Consider the following 16,408-nt stretch of genomic DNA (forward strand, 5'->3'; position numbering starts at 1 on the left):
AACATGGAGGAGGTGGAGCTTATGACCTATACTGCAACCAGCCACCAGGGGGAGCTCTACTTGCTTTGGCTTCACTTTTGAGGAGCTGTTCCGCCCGTCCATCTTTATACTGTCTATGCTTTGAATTGGGAAGTTGTTTCTCAAATATATCTGTGTTTTCTATTTGTCGACAGAGAACTTACATTTACCAAGTGGAGTCTAATACGAAAATGTTGACCTGATGACAGAATGACGTTATGTGCGCTTCAGGGCAGCTGAGCAGCAGCTAAATCGATTAATAATCTTCAGAGTTCACTCTAAAGCCTGCTTCCACCCACTAACATACATCAAATGCCAAAAGGTTTGTCAGTGCTGTAAAGCAATACACTTTTTCATGATTCCAAGCTCATTATCTCTATCTAATCGTTGTCATTATTTAAGACTATTTGTGAAGAATTAAAGGCAAAAAAATAAACCTTTCAATCAGTCATCCTTCAACCCTGTGAACAGTGCACTTCCTTGAAAGTGCTGCTTTTAGAAGATTTGTGAAAATATAAAAAGTTTACTAAAAACGCCTTTCTAAAAATCAATTATTACTGTGAAACCAGGTCCTGTAAGGTCTCTCCATTCCCAGAAAGTAAATATTTGCTGATATGTTCCTGTCAAGTTTCTCTCTCTTCACAAAAAAGTAAATAAAAATCACAATGTTGACCAAAATCACTGTTCCCCTAATACCATCCATCTGTTGTTCTTTTACCTACACCTGCAGTACATTAGTTTTTTAGCTTACAAACTTCTTTTCTCATTGTGATAAAGCTTTAGGGATATCGTCAAACCACAATGTAATTTAAAACACCTCTTTACGCTCTCTCTTCCATCACAAAATACACAGACATCAGACTTTCACAGCTCCCACATTGTTTGCGCTTCCTCGATTCAGATAAAAGCCACAACCTACGCATGAGTCTCACCACTTATCTGCATTACATAAAGATAATTGGTAAGTTCATTTGTTTTGAACAAAACAGGGGCATGTTATTTCACCAATTTTATCACCATACATTTGGAAAATCATAAAGCTCGCAATCGCAAGGGGAGCACAGGACTCATTTGACACTTAATTTACATTAACAAGCAATGTAGTTTTTGGTTTATTACCAGATTCCTGTGCAGAGATCCCATAGTTTGATGTCTATGTGTGTGCATTATGACTTAAATATCAGTTGTTTTATTAAGACTCCATAGTGATGACTCCCTTCTGAAGGTACTTTTAATCTGTCCTTTATATAACCAACATGAATACCCTTAAACTTCTTTTTTTTTAATATCCTTGACAAAAATGAGGATGGCAGACGTGTAATAATTTAATAAATCGTGTCATTTTAGTTCTTTAAGTCCTTTGAACAGTCTTAATATTTCAGAGAGAAAGGCAACAACAATATCATTGTCAAACCTCGAACAAAGCGTCATAGAACGACCACCCACTGTCAAGGTCCGCATTTAGAATGCTGCACTGATCGGGGTTATTTTCAATAGATACTTTACAACTCGACTTAGAATAAAAGTGTCAAATATCTTTCAGATATTCAGACTCGTAGCGTACTGTTAGCAGGGGAACAGTGTGCCGCTTTTTATGTCTGACAGAGACTTACTCAAAACTAGTTAACCCGGGACCACTGAGTTCACGTGTTTGAGAGTACCACAGCAGGTAACGCATCCCTCATAGACAGGACATAAAATCATTATCCTGCCAAGCAGCGGGTCAACGATCAAAGAGCACTGCTGTCACTGTTAATAGTTTGCTGACAGGCAAACAACACTTACAAAACAGAATGCCATTAAGGAGAAACATGATGTCTTATGTTGGAAAACTGCAGCCAGTTACGGTAACCAATATTTCTGCATGAATAAGGGGCTTTTGTGTCTATGACCTTAGATCACAATTATGCATTTTACAGTTTAAATAGCCTATTTTGGATTTTGCTGAACATTTCACGCAACTTTCCAGAGGCAACCAAGGCTGTCTCGACCCTTCTGTCCATCCCTGTACATGACACCGATGTTTATTTGCACAAAGACCATTCACAAAATTCACGCTTCTCATATTTCATTCATTCGTAAGTAAATGCCAGTTTACGGATACAATGGATATTTTAATTACAGGTTTCAATTCTCGTTAGCTTGTTTTTATTTACACTTTTAAAAAGGTCATAAATACGAGGATATATTTAATATATGGCATGTACACTGCCAGTTCAAAAGGATCATGTTGTGGGGATGTGCCACACTGCAATGTTTGCTTTACGATATCTGCTTCTGGCCATTGGCTTTCTAATTAGCTGGTGGCTGTTTAAGGTGAGTGAAGGATCATGGTCTCGTAAAACATTTATACATTTACTGTTGACTCAAATGACGCAAACATTGGGCCATCATAGCTTCCTACCACTTTATATGGAGATATATTCGTTATTTACTGCTTTAGAATAAAAAAATAAATTGCAAGTGACCACGACCTACGTGTCCAGTTGAACTGTCTTAATGTGAAACACTGAAATACTCTATATTATCAAATATATACACTGATCAGGCATAACATTATGACCTGCCTAATACTGCACAGATCTCACTTGTGCCTCCAAAACATGTTGTTAGTGGGGGTCTTTGGGTCCAGTGGGTTGAGGGGAGGGACTTCTGTGGATCATCTCACAGACACTTGATCAGTTTAGGATCTAGTGAATTTGGAGGCCAGGTCAAGACCTTGTGCTGTTTTTCATGGGTTTTTTTTAGTTGTTCCTAAAGCGTTTTTTTGTGTGTGTCTGTGTCAGGCTGCATCCTGCTGGGGATGGCTGCTGCCATCAAGGAGTGTCATTGCTATGGGGTGGGGGGTTTCTGGTCTGGTCTAGGTGGGTGCTACATGCTATGTTACATCCACATGAATGAATGCCAGGTCCAAATGTTTCCCAGTAGAACATTGTGTTGTCACAAGACTGTCAATGTTGTTTACTTCTACTGTCAGTAGTTTTAATGTTGTGGCTGATCAGTGTATCTCATTAGCCATTGGCCTTTCAAGGAGGGATGGGAGTTTTTTATAAACTTCTTCCGAACTAAATCTAAAATATGGCTGTGCCCAGCTCTGTTTATTTGTGAAGACAGTGAGTCGGTAGGGCTACACAGCGAGTACATCTGCAACTGTGAGTACATCTGTTAAGTCAGAGTTGGTAAGAAATCGTGTGCACGCACAGTTCACTCGGAGCACTTGCATTTATGTGGTGATGGCTGCTCCGACCTCAGCGGGGAAGCTGGCATCGACCTTGCGGCGATGCGCTTGATCTTTGCGCACGCCTCACCTCTTAATGATAAAACGAGAAAACTGGGTCGGAGATGTACATTCCCACCAGAAATAGTGGGAAGTTAACATCTTCAGCTGAGCACCAAGACTTCCAACTGGGAAATCATCTCTAAATAAATCAAATGAGTTTCACAAATAGGTGAGGAGCCTATGGGAGGCCCAGGTTTGCTCCTGGGAAGAATGAACAAGTCTGGCTGATTAACTGAGAAATGAATGACCTGCTCACGTATCCACTAGAAACTACTTGAGCAATCAAATGACTCTAAATTAAATGATATTTGGTATGTCGAGTCCTTTATAGAGACAGATGTTGTTTTTCATGACTGTTTATTATCTTTTTTTTTTTTCCGAAAAGCTTTTGTCATCCTTCAAAGAAAAACCGTGAAACATCTTCATTTCCTTCAACCTGTGCTTCAAGACAATGTATGCAAGACAGCAAAGTCTGAAGTGGAAAATTTGAAAAAAAAAAAAAAATCACACTGTTGCTGGAAGAAAAGACTCAATTACGATGCATACAATGTCCACCTAATTGACCATTTTGCAGCTGTTCAAATATGTCTACAGCGGTGCTTTAAACTCACAGTTTGTAAAAGACAGACTGAAGTGGGAGAGGAATAGATCCAAAGAATAAAACAAAATAAAAAAACATGCACGTGTATCTAAAGAAAAAATGGCAACTACGGGATGTTTCAACTCACCAGAGTTGGGATCAGAGTTGCCGTCAGCTTCGGTCCTCTTATCGGGGGAAGCCTGCTCGTAGAAGTCGTCCTGCGCCTGCACCAGAGGGAGAGGTTGTGTGAGGAGGGAGCCACTGCCTACAGGCTCATGGTCCCCCAGACCGCTGTCACTGCAGCTCTCCTGAGAGCCATCCGGCAGGTGAAACGTGACGCGCCGCTGTGACTAGAACCAAGAGCACAAAACAGAGCCTCTGATGTTAGTGCTCTGCTCTGCCCCCTTATTTCTCTTTTTTTTTTTTTTTTTTGCTATTCTTTTCACAGTGTAATTTTACACTGAGCTGAACAAGCTCATGCATGCTGATTTACACACTGAGCACTGATCAGGACTGCAGTGTTGGATTATTTTAAGATGTAATATACAGCATCGCCACTTGGGAATAATTCTTGAATGCGGATTCTGGTTTGACTTGAGCCGAGGTATCGATGGGACAGATTCACACGTTGTGAATTCAGTCACGTTTCACTGCACAATGACAACCAATAACGGCATGCAAATCAACACCCTGCACGGTGATGGGGGGAGGGGGGGGGGGTCATCAAGGTGAAAAGTGTAAAATTTGTGACTCTTTCATACATGCACGGACTAATTAATGCGTGACATATTAAATGAAGGCCATGAAATATCTAAATGGTGGCAGCAGAATGTTATCATGTTTGTCAGGACTGCTGCGGGGAAATTTACAGCCTGATTGTTTGGTTTGTGATGTAAATTTATTTGCATGCTGGCAAAGTCAAAGTGGCCCGCGGAGTTGGCAGAAGTCACCCCCGGGGCGTCCTTCCTCCTCCCCACATTCTGTGCTCCTCAATCTCGAGGCGAGGGAAATTTCCGAACGCGCAAGTGCGTACCTGGGACGGGGCCTCGCGGTGCCTCGGCCGGAGCGAAGCGTGCAAACGCGCACGCTCGCAGACGGAAAAGCATAACCCACCCGCGCACGCCGCTCTCAAAGCCGCCCTGATTGAATTTCCAATTGTTAATTCCGAGTGTCTTTTTCCCTTGCTCTAATGACATTTTCCTCAGGCTTTTTCGTAAGTCCAGACACAAGCCTCCGAGCTAACCTTTCGTGAGCAGAGAGAGGTCCCTGCCACATCCTTGGTGATGACAGACAGAGACGGGTTTTACAGTAATTATTGGCAAAAGCAAAGGTCACCCAATCTGCAGTCTAATGCAAATGACCTCATTATATATTTTAGAACTGCTCCAAAAGCATGCAACATTCAATTAAACAAAAAGGGAGAATAAAGGAAGGGAAAAAAAGGAGGAGGAGGGGTGGCGAGGAAGGTGGGGGTTGGAGGATTTGCAAGCCAACCTAGAACACTGCATTAAAAAAATATGCTGGCTTCAGACACAGATAGATGGATGGATAGATAGATAGATAGATAGATAGATAGATAGATAGATAGATAGATAGATAGATAGATAGATGAAAGTGCAGCATCAAGTACAATTAAATGCAAAGGTCCTGTGAAGCAGTAGGCATCTGCATAAATGTCACTGTTAGCAATTATAAAGAGGCGGATGATCAGAGGTGGCATTTCGGATTAAGATAACCTAACAGAGGGGAAAAAGCTCCCTCTGAAGGAGTTCCCTCTCCGTTTGTTTGTTTGTGGCAGCTAACGTATACTGATTAGGTGATGCAGCACTGCCACGTGAGGCGGGGCGCGCTGACTGAATGCAGCTCAACTGTGATACGGAAGGGGCGAACGAAGCCTTAAAGATGACGCGTTTCAGTGTGTCTGCACTTAATTAACAGTGGCTCGCATGTGTTTTTTTTTGTTTTTTTTTTCTCCTCCTCCTCCTCGCTGGTGTCGAACAGTCAGCCAGTGTAGCCATCTATTTGCCGGCTGCCCCGGAGGTGTGCACTCAGCGATACTGACACTGGCATGCTGGCTCGTTCTACCACCTCTCGTCAGAGATAAGACTGTGTATTTTACAGCAGACTTAGCGTGTATTTAATGATTATAATAGTGGGGAATGCACGCACAGTGTGTCACCGGAAACGTGCAGCTGCAGTTGCTGGAGGGCCACGGGAGAGAGCGACAACCTTAATCCTCAATTAATCGCAGTGTGACGTGAAATGTCTTATTATAAAATCGTCTCCTCGCATAGTTGTCAAACGCAAGAAATAGTTTAATGGAATGGCTCTTTTGAGTGTGTGTGTGTGTGTGTGTGTGTGTGTGTGTAATTTCCTTTGATTTTGACTTCTAACAGAAAAGAAAATGGCATATTATTGATTGGGTTAATGGTTTTAGCGTGTGCTGTCAAACACTGCTGGACTGGAAGATCTTAAAAGGAAATCAAAAGGAAATTGTGCTCAGTGTGCCGAGGAATAATCTGTGTGTACAGGCTAAAATGATGGAATCATTTGGACTTATTCATGTATATATATATATACACCGATCAGGCATAACATTATGACCATGTTCCTAATATTGTGTAGGTCTCCCTTGTGCCTCCAAAACTGTTGTGACTCATCAGAGAATGGACATGGGCCTTCTGAGGGTGTCCTGTGGTGTCTGGCAACAGAATGTTGTTAGTGGGGGCCTTTGAGGGGAGGGGCCTCTGTGGATCATCCCACAGTTTGGGATCTAGTGAATTTGGAGGCCAGGTCAACACCTTGTGCTGTTCTTCATGTTGTTTTGAGTTGTTCCTAAAGCGTTTTTGTGTGTGTGCCTGTGTCAGGCTGCATCCTGCTGGGGATGGCTGCTGTCACCAAGGAGTGTCATTGCTATGGGGTGGGGGTGCCTGGTCTGGTCTAGGTGGGTGCTACATGTCTAAGTAACATCCACACAAATGAATGCCAGGTCCAAAAGTTTCCCAGCAGAACACTGAATTGTCACAAGATGGTCAATGTTATTCACTTATTTTACTGTCATTTTACTGGTCATAATGTTGTGGCTGATCGGTGTACTATATATATATATATATATATATATATATGCACACACAGACACATATACAAATTACTATAACCTAGATAGTTCCAAGCTAAATTATCTCTTATTCACCATTTCGTGTTTCATTTCTATCTGCACAGATCTAATTTGACACGACGAGCCGTGAATGTGTCTACGGTTGCCGTTTGTTTGTGTTTGTGCGTGTGTTTATTAGTGGGTTTAGGCATGTTTGCAGATATTTGTATTTCCCTGCTGCTGACAGTCACTCGTAGTAATATTAGCATAAGACCGGCTTAAACTATCCCTGCTGCCAGTTTACAAGATATTACAGCTTATCACGCCTGCTAACCCTTATTATCCGCTTGTTTTTATAATTCGCCTGACCAGACGCGCTCCCTTTGACAAACACAAAGCAGCGCTCCGCCGCAGGAAGTTTTCAAATTCCAGTGAGCCCCGCAAACGATCGGGGATAGCGTTCGCCTTTGGGTCTTCATAGAAAGCACAAAATCAAATAAAGAGAAAATAAAGTCTGACAGGAGAGAGTAAATGTCACGCTTGACATCAGTTGCAGCTTTATACTGTTCAACTTCTAGAAAATATGAAAGTGGAGAGTTTTGTGTTCCAGCAGATGAGTCTATCTACACACAACGTCTTCACTGAAGTTCACAATACTTGTCTATGAGTATTAAAGTCAGGGTTTGGTCTATTAGTCGCTGGAAAGAAAGATGGGAGCAGCATTATAAATTAATTCTACTTTAATCAGTGTCATTTATCTAAAGGGATCTTTTTGAGAACAAACCATAAATACTTAGATTGGCCTTTAAAGACTGACTGATTCAAAGTAAGATTAGGAGGATATTGAGCTTTTTAAAGTCTGCAACACAGACAGATATTTTTAACCTGAGGCAAAAGTTGCAGATAAAGGGATCTCTTCCATAGAATGATGCACATAGCACCTGATATTCTGTTTTGACACGTATCATGTTTTGCCCTTTGTGCTAAAATCACAGCCAGGATCGCTGCAGAGTACAGAGCGAATCCCGTTGAACACAAAACTGATACAACTTTGGTTTTACGTGACAGAAAACAAATAGAGACGGGGCTTATGGCTCGGAGCTCCAGCTTTTCTCTCCGCTTCCCCCGTCTTCCTCCTCCTGAGCACGACCATATGGAGCACAGTGTGCAAGTCAAAAACAACTTCTGCGGTTGCACTCGGATCCAAATGAACCCGACGTAGGCCTACGTTTCTAGCAGGCGGGCGTTTAATGAGAGGAGGCACACACACCGGCCGAGAGGCGGTGCACGCTGCACAGGCAAAAAGAAAAGAATAATGCAACCTCCTCACCTCGCCACAAATAATCTTATCTAGCAGCAGCCTGACACCTGCGGCGAGAGAACACTTCCCACGAGTCCGTTCTCACAATCAGACCACTGAGGGGGATCAGTCAACCAGGAAAACAAAACTCTCGAAAAGATCTCTTTCTCCCTCTGCCCTGCTCTCTCACTCTTGCTCTTAGAGGCCTAAGGTGCTCTGCCATCTGCTGGTCACCTTGGGAAATACATATAATTATACATAAATAAATGGCCACAATTGTCTTTAGCTCCACTCGTAGCGCCGATTTATCTGTTTTTGCAATCCCTTTAAACTGTTATTGCTGACTTCATCACATTCTTGCACAACAAAATGACAAAGCTAGACAAGAATCTGAATAATGTATGTCCTTTTGTGTGAGTGTGTTTTTATTCTATTTATTTATATATTTATTGAAGGTACATTCGGGCAGCCCACTCCGCTCCCCGCCGTTTTCATTCACGTCCCCCGACGAGCTGTAACATCCCATAAAACATCAAATCAAGTGACACATTAGCAGCTGATAGACACTGCCTCCTGTCAACGCAACATCCGGATTTCCTTTGGGGCTCATCCATAAAATGCAATCGCAATCTCAGCCAGCCGAGGCTCCGGTTCTGATGACATAAACACAGTCAAAAACAAGATTTTTCAAACTGCTTAAAAAGGATGAAAGACGCGGAGATAAAAAGAGTTCCCAAACGTGCTTTTCTGTAAGTAACACTCAAATAAAAAGTGACAAATAAATCACAACCCCCACCCCCCCACCCCACCACCCCCTCCGTCTTTGATTCTGACTCTAATATTGACGTAGTCTGCTCCCGCTGCCTCTCCAGAGTCTGAGTCTGCTGCCTTCTGCTTTTCATCATTAAATCATAGCGAGGCAGTTCTGAGAAACATCTGCATTCTGCCACATCCACAATGACACCTGATCAGTCGCTCCTTCACTCCCCGCTTCACCCCCAAATGCACACACAAGCGCACAAAGACTCATAAATCTCAGGCACATCTGACCCATTTCCCAAATTGCGAGCTCGGGGTAGCGGCCTGTGGTGTGTGTACACGTGTGTGTGTGTGTGTGTTAATCCCAACTGTAGTGTGCTTTGTGTTATTCATGTACAGAACTCTGGCTTAGCGTGTGATTATTAGCACAGTCCATCATTTTGACTCATCCTGGGCTGAATTATCTCATGCAGATTTATGGATGCAGCACAGATCGCGTGTTTGTTTATTTAGCCCTTTACTGTCCAACCCACATAAGAGACATTTTTTATTTTTCTTTAAAAAAAAAAAAAAGAAGCATAAATCCATGTGTAGCCACACAGCGTTTCTTACCAGTCTTACACTCTCACCTGTCATCTTTCACAGATGACAGGTGCTGTGACAAGCCCCTTCTTGCCGTCGCCCCTCAAAGTCCAATTTATTTTCTTTTCATCCGTCTACTCTTCCCTAATAAACTTCATCTCGTCTCGCTTTCCTACATTAGAGTGAACACCCCATGCCTCTTGCTATGTGCCTGTTAAAACAATATGCGTGGTCTAGCCTAATTTGTTGTTGTGGGCATGCTAAAGTTATCACATTTAAATGACAGACGATGTGAAACGGCGCAGTTGCAGCGGGACGTTTCATTTTCAAATGTGTTGATTAAACTGTAACAGTACTGTACTGTTTGCACAGTATTCTGTCACACATGAAAATGGTTATGGTTATGTGAAGCAGACGAAAAATACGAACCGCCTCGGAGCAAGCAACCTGGCCTCGAAATTCACTACATCCCAAACTGATCAAGTATCTGTGGGATGATTCACCCCTCCCCTCAACCCATAGGACCTAAATCCCCCCCACTAACAACATTCTGTTCCCAGACACCACAGGACGCCCTCAGAAGGCCCATGTCCATTCTCTGATGAGTCACAACAGTTTTGGAGGCACAAGAGAGACCTACACAATATTAGATGTCACAATGTTATGCCTGATTGGTGTCTACCATTTATCATAGGATGGTTAGCCCACAGTGGGTATTTCAGAGTAATTTAAAATTTTTAATGTAATAATATTGACTACTGTCTTGGTTGATTTGTCAACGTGAGCTATAACTGGTGGTAACAGTGCATTTTTAAAGAGCTCCTTTGGAAAAGTTGTCATTGTACTTTAGCAAAGTTGAAACGAGGGCATATTTACCACTTTGTTGCATCATCTTTTCTTTTAACAATGCGGTTCGACGTTGTCTTGCTGAAAAACAAGAAAGGCCTTCCCCGAAAAAGACATCGTCAGACATCATGGCAGTTTATGCTGCTCCCTCCCAAATCAGTATTGTTCCCCCTGCAGATGTGCAAGTTACCCATGCCATGGGCATTAATGCAGCCCCATACCATGCAGGCTTTTGAACTGTGCTCCGATAACAAGCCAAATGGTCCCTCTTCTCTTAGGTGGAAGATGCACTGTCCGAATGTTTCGCTGCCCCTTGTTCTATTTTTTTTTAATGGCTGCAGCCTTCAAATAAAACAATATTGCTCAGTTTCAACATTTGATTTGATTTTTCAATGAAAATGAATAGTTTTTCTAGGATTATTTCATTTATCTACAATCAGAAACCTACTAGATTCTCCCATAAGGTAAAATGTGAAAAATCAAAGTCTGTTAGCCTTTAACTACTGTATTAAAGCACAATCCCCATTGTGTTTAAAAAATAAAACATAAATTATACATAAAGAATGCTCAATACACCTTAAAATTATGATTATCTTTTGTTCGCAATACTTTTAGTATCTGAAGAAAAGCTTAGACACTTGCAGAGGTGGATGAGCTAACCATGTCTGACACTGCAAGCTGCATACGCCTGAAAACATAGAATAAATACGTTGCCTAAGCATGCATGTCTAACGTTAACATACAGTATTCCATCAGGCTACCCTGCAGATGGGCAAATCTTACCAGCTCCCTCTGGTCCCTCTGCATCAGTGGTAGCATATGGGGTTTTATATTTTACATATCTGTCTATGAAAACTAAATGGAAAATTACTAAAGAGTTTACCTGAGGGGACTTGTTCAGAATTGTGAGATTCCACTCCTAATTAATGGACATCTTAGATTTATCTATTTTGTTTTCTTCTACACCTCACGTTAACCGCCTACCTATACTAATGGAAGTTTCACCTCCTGCATCTCCCTCTCCGTCTTCACCTTGACTCCGGTGTGCAGTTAAATAACCTGACTTGGCTGAGTGAGAACTGTGAAACAGTTGTAGTTCGACCAGCCTCCCTCTGTGCCTTAAGCACAGCTGAAGAAACCTGAGCAACTGCCACAGAGCATTAGCCACAAAGTTAACCACTACTGACTCACTCATCGGTTCCACCCTCTGCCGACATCCACAGCCATAAAATGAGAGACACAGCAATTCTTCTCTATGTGTGTCTCCTGCATCAGGATGAAGGATTTGACACTCAGAGACAGTTAACTACAGAGCAGAGCAGGCTAGGCCCTGAGCACTGAATGGGGACGCTTGATGTGTTTATGAGTTACAGTCCATGTGATCTTGGTGCTGCACTGCGCTGTAGTAAGCGTGCACCAAACTCACCATTCTGTGGCACTGTTGAGGGTGTTTATTTACTCGCTACAAATGCTCCCCAGACATAAATGCGTGTCGTTGTACTGTAATAAAATAAATATGAAACGGTAATCAAAAATGAATAAAAACAAAAACATTCGTGTTGCATTAAAAACGACACATTCGCGCGCACGCAAGAGCAAAGCTTAATCACATTGCGCTCTATGATTCATAATAACCTACAACCCTATTAGCTGTCATAAAATCCTATTTGCGATTCCATTACATCAGATAGGTACAGAAGCACACATTTGTTTAGTTGGATCTGTGTTTATCCTGTGGAAATAATGGCTATTTGCACAGCGATGATTATCCAGCTTTGAGAGATCAAATGTAAATCGATGCAGCAGGGAGGTGTGGTTGACTTTGGCAACTCAATTTTTTTATTTGATCTGACTTTTTGTATTTATTTATCTTTACCATATTAATGATAACTATGGAAGGTCATCTCTTGATATATAATATAATCATAGTGCAGACCCAGATCATGTTGTTTTGTGCTCACTCATTTCATCAGGGAAATAATCACTGGGAGGAATGATTGGGTAAAATCTGGATTGGAATCATTTAAACTTTATTGGTGGGATATCTGAGTCCGAATTGTTGATTCTAGATGCTTTATTTATCACGATGGGAAATTCGGCCTTTGCGTTGACTGGGAATCGAACCCATGTCAACTGCTTGGAAGGCAGCTATGCTCAGAAGCAAAAGAGTTCCTATTCGTTTTAAAGAGCCGGTCAATAGATTCGGTTCGTTCACGAATATCACATCACTAATAGTCACTTTTCTATCGCTCAAGCATGAAGTACAAATGCATACATTCACCGAGTGATGAAACACAAAGAGCCAAGTCAGTCGTTAATCAACCAACTTCCTTAGCTGTAGACTTTACATTTCTTCTTTTTATATCAAATCATGCTTTCCTTTCTGTGGTGTTCTCTCTGTTATTAACAAGCTGGATTGCATCTATGTGTCTGTTAATGGAAACTAGGTATTATGAGAGTGTTAATCTAATGCGTTCCATCTGAAAATATGGAGCTAATCCACACATTAAATTCACACGCTTCTACATTAACACAAACCCGTTTAACAGCTGAATCCAGCTGACTGAAAAAATTGTGAAGCACGGCAAAGTTCATGGACAACAACTGATTAGTCTGATACTTCAACCTGGTAGTGGCTGTTTAAAGAGAACATCACAACAACCAGCATTTTTATGTTATGGTGTACAATGTTAAAAGGAAAAAAAAAAACAAAAAAACCTTTGTTGAATTTCTTATCACACTAACGAGACCTTTTCAAGAGGCGAGGGCGTTTTGTAATTCATGTGTGTTAAAACACTTGAAGGCAACTTGTAACCGCTCTCAAAAGCAGCAGATGTTCTTGTCACTTGATAATCGGACGAAAGTGATAACAGAAGTGATGTTTGACGCTGAAGCGCCATGGCAAGGTGTTGACAATGCCACATAATATCCCTATTGACACCTTGCTCTTGCAGTGTGCAGCATGTGCCAGTCGTTGTGGTGTCACATGGCCTATTCCACAAGGTATCAGTGTGTTTCAGGGTCTTTAATGCATTTTATGGTACAGTGCAGTGGCGGGCCGTCAGGGCCAGCAGAGAAGACTTTGCTGGCCCAAACTTTTTCTAGATCACCAATTTACATTTTAATATTTTCCTTTTAATCTTAATAAATTATTCCCAATATCCTATTCTTTTCATTTTATGGCTTGTCTGTCTCTCAACTGCGGTGCTTCTAGCAATGTAACTTTGCATTAGAGTTTTTATCGCCAGAGTCAAAGAAATCTGCCTGGGCCTTCACAATTAAAACTGCAGGCGGCTGAATGATGCTGTTCCTACCCAATCACATTTCAAGTTTGTATTTTTAGGCCTTCTCTGAGGCCCATGGTAGCGTCAGCGTTATCGCATCCTCTGATTGGAGGGTCAAAGAGCCACTTTGTTTAAGTCAAGCTAGCGGTTTGTGTTCATCTTTGCACAAGCAAATCTATTTCTATCCGTTTCGGTTGCAGATCTTCTTAGAAAGACATTTTCATGGCAGACTTTGAAGGAAAAGCTGGATATTGCGAGGAAGGGCCGCCCAACTAGTTAGCAAGCTAGCTAGCAAGGTAGCTAGCCTGACCCAGCCAGGGAAAGGGTGTGTCTGCCACTTTCAGGGCAGCAACTATGAGTGCTATGGGGATAACTCTAAATTGTTTCATCTTTTATGTATATTTTTGCCATTTTTCTTGAGTCGATATGAATGCTCCTGCTGGATTTGACGTATGTGGTGCTAGTACAGTGAGTGTGAGGAGACTTTTTGAAGTTTCTAGCTTTAGTAACGGCATTCATCTAGCTATATGAGATTCCTGTCTACGATGCAACGTCCTGTTTTATTGCGTGTCCGTACGATGTTGATGGTTTCTATAGCAGTGGCGTCATAACGACCGTATTAATAGGTGTTTTGAATGAGGTTGGAGGACATTGAAGGCCTTGGTGGAAAATGCATGTCCCTCCACTGGTACAGTGTATACATACGGTGAGCTTTGAAATCAGTTAGATTCTCCCCAAAACATGACCTGTTCTGAAGAAAATGAGAGCGGACAAACATATTGTGAGGAGGAACATGTTCTATTCATTATACAGCTGATTCATTTATTTATGAAGGGCATGTGCCCACCAGTGTATACTGTTTGTGTGATGCATACATGCATACACTTCCTCTAATCAGCTGTGCTTTATGTTAATCTTTGTTGTAGCACAATACCTTGTGTAAAACGTATACTGTACATTACCCACCTGTCTGGAAATTAGAAACTAACTTTTCCTGAGAGGACAGTCACAGCAAGGGAAATACAATTAGGCCCAAGCCTTAATAATTAATTTTATGGTCAATGATCTTCCCAACAATAATTCTGATGCAACTAATCATCTGGAAAATAAGAATCATCCAGAATTTTTTTTTCTCCTCCATTTGTTTTGTTGCCAAGCAGCCTGCAATTTTCCTCCAACCGTTCCCTCCTCGTGAAAAGCAAGGCGCCCGACATAATGCATAGTGGTGGATGGTGTGTCGCAGTGCATAATTTGTTTTTGTTTGTGTGTGATCGCCTGCCCGTTTGCATTTTGGGAGACTGTGACAGAAAAAGGAACAGTTCTCTTTCTTCCTCTTCTTCCGAGTTCGGCTAAAATGCAGACCAAAGCGGCATTATACGTGTGAGTGTAAATCTTTATTTATGTGCTTGCTGCGAATAATATGCAGCAGGAAGTAAGACTTGATCAGCAAACAAGACACCAGGCAGATGTGCAGGTTGAAAAGGAAGGAATATTAACTGATCAGAAGAGATCTTAATGGCTCCCATCAAGTTAATCCCTGTATTCAATACTGATCCTTCGTGATTGGAGTAACAACAAACACACTACCAATTTAACTGCTTAACATTTACATTGGTTTGTTAATGAGAAATGTCAGCCACGTACAATGCAATGAAAGCCAGCTTCCTTTATAATATGGCTGTGCAGAAACAGGCTGTACTGTATAAACATGCTCGGCATCACTACATTTTGTAGTGTAGGGGGAAGAAATTCTTGATTCAAATCATGGAAGAGAGTATTCTCACAATGACTCCTTCAGCGGTAATGTATGCGTGTCTTTTTTATTTCCTCTGTTGTCTGTATGTGTATGACGTATAAAGGCCCAGTGGGTAAACACTGCATGTGCGATGTAATATAAATGTAGAAATGCATGAACAATAGCCGAGTGCGCACTGGATGTGGCTGCAGACCAATAAAGACTAGGTAGGTAGGCCCACAAGGCAAGACATTACCCTGCATACTGTACGCCAATGACTAGTTTTTCCACAAGAAACAAACGTATTTACTGAGCCACATCGTGTACTTTTTCATTTTCGACAAATGGCTGTCTGGCACAGACTTTTCTTTAAGTTATTTACACAACCGAAGTCTACCTAAGGGTCTGGATAGAAGCAGTAGAAGGAAGATATAGGCAGCACTCACCAACGATATACAGTGTTTCCCATACAACCATGGTCTCATAACGAATCAGAAATATTTTATATTATATAAACGTTGTGCTCCCCCCCTCCCCAAAGCTGCCTCCAACAAGACCCTCCACACACACCAGTCGCTCACCTGCTCCGTAATTTAACCAGACGAAAAAAAAAAAAAAAAACGGCTCGGTCAGCTCGTGTTAGCATACAAAGCTATTTGTGTTATTCACTGATAAAAACAGACATTACTGCCACTTTTTTTTATATAAACTGCACGGGCTGCTGCTATTTGTCGCTAATTACAATATCCACTTTATTACGGTAATTTAAAGACGGACTGATAAAAAAACACATGATCTTATTCTATGTGACATATACTGTATATATCGTTTTTAATAGTTGGGATTGCATCATAAATAGGGGCTTTTATTAAGACAGAAGAAACAAACTCAGGGTCTCATGAAATTTTGTGGGAAAGAAAACGTTGC

The 16,408-nt window shown here is 41.6% G+C and overlaps 1 protein-coding gene across 1 annotated transcript in view; it reads right to left on the minus strand.

Moving 5' to 3' along the window:
• The window catches only part of pcdh9 (protocadherin 9), a gene marked incomplete at its 3' end in the record, with an annotated part of 203,218 nt that overhangs the window by 57,686 nt on the left and 129,124 nt on the right, over positions 1-16,408 (minus strand). The window contains exon 3 of the mRNA XM_084541373.1: positions 4,027-4,228. Within this exon, the coding sequence (XP_084397499.1) occupies positions 4,027-4,228 (202 nt within the window). The remainder of the gene's footprint in view (positions 1-4,026; positions 4,229-16,408) is intronic.

Source organism: Chelon labrosus (assembly GCF_963514085.1).
Source record: "Chelon labrosus genome assembly, chromosome: 3".
In the NCBI taxonomy this organism is placed as follows: domain Eukaryota; kingdom Metazoa; phylum Chordata; class Actinopteri; order Mugiliformes; family Mugilidae; genus Chelon; species Chelon labrosus.